Genomic DNA, 6,000 nt, shown 5'->3' on the forward strand with positions numbered 1-6,000 from the left:
TGATACATACATTTTAGTCCATCCGTGGCCTGCCCGTTATTTTATTTACCACTTCTTCTTTTTTTTAAATGATGGGTTGTATAATTATTTCATTATATATTACAGTGCAGTAATAATAGAAATGAAGTGCACAATAAATGTTATGCACTTGAATCATCCCCAAATCATCTCCCTGACTCCCACCAATCTGTGGAAAAATTGTCCCCCATGAAATCAGTTCCTAATGCCAAAAAGGTTAGGGACTGCTGGTCTAGGGTACCATGCCATTTCACTTGGGAATTATGGCTTTAAGTAGCATCTTCATGATTACATTAGGACTGTGTTTGACATATAAAACGAATTTTGCCTGGGCATGGTGGCTGATCCTGTAATCCTAGTACTTTGGAAGGTGGAGGCAAGAAGATTGCTTGAGCCCAAGGGTTCGAGACCAGCCTGGGCAACTTGATGAGATGTCATCTCTACAATAAATCACAAAAACTAGTTGGGCATTGTGGCATGGGTCTGTAGTTCCAACTACTTTGAAGGCTGAGGTGGAAGGACTACCTGAGCCCAGCAGATTGAGGCTGTGGTGGCCGTGAGCATGTCACTACATTCTAAGGTGAAGGGATTGCCTGAACCCACGGGTGACAAGAGTGAGATTCCAACTCAAGAAAAAAGAAAAAAAAATTTAATGTTGGTTCAATGAGAACCTCATAAAGTCTACTATAATGTTTTCAATGAGAAACCAAGTGATACCTGTCTTTTCTTGATGTTATAAGCAAATATAACTGCAGGTTGTCAGTGCTTGATGATTACAGTATTTCTTTGAATTGCTACTGTTGCTCAAAGGAAAGAGGTTACTTTTAGCTGTAATGGGGAGGGTGCGGTGGAGGGGGGACATGTTGAATTGTCTCCTAAAGAGTGGGTGGGATTTAGATAGATAGGATCTCATTATAAGTCATACGATTTCAGAAATCATTTTCATTTTGAAAGTCATTCAAATGAAAAGACAGAAAAGGAAAAGCTGTCTTTGGGAGTTGCAGTTACTTTTTTTTTTTTTTCTTTTTTTTTTGAGTTGGAGTCTCACTGCATTGCCCAGGCTAGAGTGCAGTGGCACGCTCACGGCCACCCCAGTGTTGACCTGCTGGGCTCAGGCAATTCTTTTGACTTCAGCCTTCCAAGTAGCCAGAACTACAGGCACACTACCACACCCAGCTAATTTTTCTGATTTATTGTAGAGACGAGGCCGGGCTCGTGGCTCAAGCCTGTAATCCTAGCACTTTGGGAGGCCGAGGTGAAGGGATTGCCTGAGCCCACGGGTTTGAGAACAGCCCGGGCAACTTGGTGAGACCTCATTTCTACAATAAATCAAAAATTAGCAGGGTGTGGTAGAGCCTGTAGTTCCAGCTACTTGGAAGGCTGAGGCGGGCAGATCACCAGAGCCCAGCAGGTCGATGCTGGGATGGCCATGAGTGTGTCACAGCACTCCAGCCTGGGCGATGGAGTAAGACTCTGACTCAAAAAAATATATATATTGTAGAGACAAGTTCTCCCCAGGTTGCCCAGGCTAGTCACGAATCCCTGAACTCAGGCAATCCTCTCGCCTCAGCCTCCCAAAGAAAATGCTAGGATTACAGACTTGAGCTGCTGTGCCTGGCCACTTTTTTTCCTAATGAGGAAAACCACCACCATGTAGTCCACTATTTATTAATAAACAGAGGCAATCACTTTTTCCTGTCTTTCTACTAAAGCTTACAGGACACTCTGGTGGTTCATGAATCTTCTTAGAGGAAGAGACATTTAAACTGAAGATTAAATAGGAATTAGTAGAGGAAGAGTTAGAGGAAGAACATTTTAGGAAAAGGGACATGAGAAACTTTTGAGGCAGGAAAGAGCTTGTCTTTTCAGGGGACCTGGAGGTCAGTGTGGCAGAACCCAGTAAGTGGGAGAGTCACTCAAGGTGGTTGAAGGTAAGGTTACACAGGAGTTTTAAAACAATCACTTTGGCAGGCTTAGAAGAATGCTCTGGGAGGGAGTTTAGTTAGGAGTCTAATGCAGTCAGCCTGAGAAGAGATCCTACAGTGGTAGCATGAATTAGGATTTGGCAAAGAGACAATAATGAATAGATTTGAGAGTTATTTGGGATGTAGAATTGGAAGTCGTGATTGATAATATGTGGACCGTACATCTGTAGTGTAGCTATCTGGTCCTTTTAAAATACTTTTATAAAACTCTGTTTTGTATCTCTAGCCTGTAGCCCTCCATCGACTTTTTATTGTTTTAGGGACAGGGTCTTGTCCTGTAACCCAGGCTGGAGTACAGTGGCATGGTCACAGCTCACTGCAACCTTGACCTCATAGGCTCAAGTGATCCTCCCCCTTCAGCCTCCTGAGTAGTTGGGACTATAGGTGTGCGTAACCACACCTCCTGTGGTTTTTTATTTTTTGCAGAGATGAGGTCTCTCTATGTTGCCTAGGCTGTTTCCAAACTCCTGACCTCAAGTGATTCCACTGCCTATGGTCTCCTAAGGTGCTGGGATTACAGATGTGAGCCACTGTGCTTGACTTCTTCTTACTGTTTTTTAGAGCAGCTTCTGCTGATTGCTAATAAGGTAGTTTTCCCAAAGGGGTATTGTGTCTATTTGCTTTAAAAGTTCTTTTCTCTCTCTCTAAAAGTTGAACCAGGTTTATTTTGCTTATTATTTTTTAGTCTGTTCCTAAAATAGGATAATAAAACTGAATTGGCATTAAAGGATACTTATTGGGCCTCATAAAGTTGTTTTGTTTTTGCTTTTTTGTTTCTAACTTCAGGTTCAACGGTAGGCATAATACCTTTGAAATGTTATTTTTTGGCTGGGAGTGGTGGCTCACGTCTAATCCTAGCACTTTGGGAGGCCGAGGTGGGAGAATTGCTTGAGCCCAGAAATTTAAGACCAGCCTAGGTAACATAGCAATACCTCATCTGTACAAAAATAAAAATTTAAAAATTAGCCAGGTGTTGTGGCATGCGCCTGTAGTCTCAGCTACTTGGGAGACAGAGGCAGAGGGATCGCCTGAGCACAGGAGGTCGAGGCTGTCGTGAGCTATGATTGTAGTACCATTGCACTCCAGTCAGGGACAGAGTGAGACCCTGACTCAAAAAAGAAAAAAAAAAGCCATCATTTCTATTTTATTGCAAAGTATTTCTAAGTAAAATTTTCAATCTTAGGAAATTTCAAAGAGCATTTTCTTTTCTGTCACATTTCAGTTTTATGGCATTATAATTAAAAAGTCATGTTGAGCCGGGCTCGGTGGCTCAGCCTGTAATCCCGCGCCTTTGGGAGGCTGAGGTGAGTGGATTGCCTGAGCCTGTGGGTTCGAGACCCGCCTGGGCAACGAGATCTCATCTCTACAATAAATCGAAAAATCAGCCGGGTGTAGTAGCGCATGCCTGTAATTCCGGCTACTCGGAAGACTGAGGCAGAAGGATCTCCGGAGCCCAGCAGGTCGAGGCTGCAGTGGCCGAGAGTGACCACTGCACTCCAGTCTGGGCGACAGAGTGAAACTCCAACTCAAAAAAAGAAAAAAAAGTCATGTCGAAGAAGAAGTCTCAGATATTTTCAAAGGTGCTTCAGACTAGGCTCTCTTTAATATTACAACTTGACTTTTGACTTAGACCAATGAGTATTTATGATATCGCAGTTATTTTTTTAATCAAGGGTTTTCAACATTTTGTAATATATTAATTTTAAACCAACAATCTTTTTTAGAGTTCTTAGGTTCTTCTATTCTTACGTGTTTCAACATTTCACTGTTGAGTTCTTAGGGTTTCTAGGGGTCACTTTGTCTTACCTAATTGGTTCCTTTTAATTTTGCCTTAAATACCTTACCAAAAGACAACTTAAAAATAAAGCTTTTTGGATGAAAGACAAGAACTCTGTTATTTTAATGACAGACAGTTACAAATGGTGCAAAGATGAAAGTTCTTGAGTTGTGCCTTAAATGTGTGTAATCTCAGAAATTTCTTATATAGTTGTACTTCAAATATTTACTATCTGTAGTTAGCATTCAACCAGAGGAAACATTTCTTCTTCATATGGATAGTTTTTGAAAAAAATCAAACCAATAGTTAATGTGTTTTAAAACCTTGGTAGTTTTATTGAATATATTACTGTTTTATGCCCTACATTTTATTTTGTAATTATTTTCCCACAATTTTCTTAAGTGCTTGGTGATAAAACCTAATTATTGTTTAAGGCAAACAAAAATAACAAGAGAACTCAAAACATAAAGATTGTTTGCATTCTGAGTATTCTGCTCTTTGTATTGTGATCCTTGAAAACCAGATAACATGGTAACAGAGTTGAAGCCAGGCCTGTTTCCATGAGTCCATCTTGAAAACTAAGGTCGCAGTATTTATTTTGCCTTTTAGAAAAAAATAATTCACATACTTTTTGGCCTCTTTATCATTAGTAAATCTTGTGATCATTGATATCCATGGTGCCCTGTTGTGAGTTGGTAGCAATTCTGCTTGTTTCAGAGCAATTGTATATCCGGATGGTAGCTTGAATTCAATAGGGAATGGTTTTATTTAATTATACTTTGTGTGTTGCCTCAAATAACACATGAAAAAAACCATGTCATTTAGAAATAATGTCTATGTTATTGCCTTTTTCTGATCTAGTTATAATATATTTTTAAAATTTTAATGTTGGTAGTTTTCAAACCCACAGAAAAATTGAAGGATGAATGTGTATAACTTTCCCCAGCTGTTAACATCTTGTCATGCCCATGTGTTCTCTTTTTGACACGTACACACATAAGCACACGTGCACATATGTATACACACACACACACACACACACACACACACACACACACACACACACTTTGTTTTGCCAAATTATCTAAAAGTAGGCATCAGACATCATGAATACTTCCCCTTTAAATACTTCGGCGCCTCCTGCATATCCACAACTTCATTTTATTTTCTAAAAGCATCACCATTAATTTAGTAACATTATCTGACATATGGTCCATTTTCAAATTTGCCCATTATCTCCAAAATGCCCTTAATAGTCAGATTAGGTCAGACATTTCTAGAAAGAACACCAATGATATTTTGTAACCTCCCATTGCATCCCATCAAGAAGCACATAATCAGTCCATCCTGATAATGACCACTTGGTAAAATGGTGACTGCCAGGTCTTTACAGGTGGACTTTCCCCTTTGTAATGATTAGTAATCTTTGGTGACAACATTTGAATATCCATTCTCCCAAAACATTTAACCAGTGCCCTTAGCACTTACTAGTAATCCTTGCTTGAATCAGTTATTACATTGGAGTTATAATGATAATTTTCCTTAGCTTATCATTTCTGTTACATTATGTTATGCTAAATATATTTACTGATTTTTTTTCCTTTTTTAAATTTTTTCCAGTAGTGGCCACGGAGGAAGTTGTTACTGCAGAGTCTGTGGATGGTGCAATTCAGCAAGTAGTTAGTTCAGGGGGTCAACAAGTCATCACAATAGTTACAGATGGAATTCAGCTAGGAAATTTGCACTCTATTCCCACCAGTGGGATAGGCCAGCCCATCATTGTGACCATGCCAGATGGACAACAAGGTTAGTAGTAGAGATTTGCCTAAAGTTTGTGTTTATTTTTAATTTTCAGGTAATTGTGATATGTTTGCCAAAGCATCTGTTTTTGCCCTGCATTATATTTTTATAACTGTTTGCAGGAGACATCATTGACTGTTTTTTGTTTTTCCTTAGGCTAATATTAAAATTGGCTTGCTTTCTCTGAGTACATACTAGGTGATAAAGAGAAATTGACTCCAAAGTATTCTGGTTAAAAAATGAACTTAAGCTGGGCTCGGTGGCTCAGCCTGTAATCCCGCACCTTTGGGAGGCTGAGGTGAGTGCATTGCCTGAGCCTGCGGGTTCGAGATCTGCCTGGGCAACTTGGCGACACCTCATCTCTACAATAAATCAAAAACTAGCCGGGCGTGGTAGCGCGCGCCTGTAGTGCCAGCTACT

At 40.0% G+C, this 6,000-nt stretch overlaps 1 protein-coding gene across 5 annotated transcripts in view; it reads left to right on the forward strand.

Annotated features, from left to right (window-relative positions):
* The window catches only part of GABPB1 (GA binding protein transcription factor beta subunit 1), a 67,457-nt gene that overhangs the window by 49,837 nt on the left and 11,620 nt on the right, over positions 1 to 6,000 (forward strand). For 4 of the 5 annotated variants that reach the window (XM_008058399.2, XM_008058398.2, XM_021712503.1 and 1 more), the window contains one exon: positions 5,401 to 5,586. In XM_008058399.2, coding sequence (XP_008056590.2) covers positions 5,401 to 5,586 — 186 coding nt within the window. The remainder of the gene's footprint in view (positions 1 to 5,400; positions 5,587 to 6,000) is intronic. The other variant, XM_021712501.1, reaches the window with a different exon arrangement.

This window comes from Carlito syrichta, unplaced genomic scaffold (genome assembly GCF_000164805.1).
Source record: "Carlito syrichta isolate Samal-C Ts95f unplaced genomic scaffold, Tarsius_syrichta-2.0.1 Scaffold303328, whole genome shotgun sequence".
NCBI classification, from domain to species: domain Eukaryota; kingdom Metazoa; phylum Chordata; class Mammalia; order Primates; family Tarsiidae; genus Carlito; species Carlito syrichta.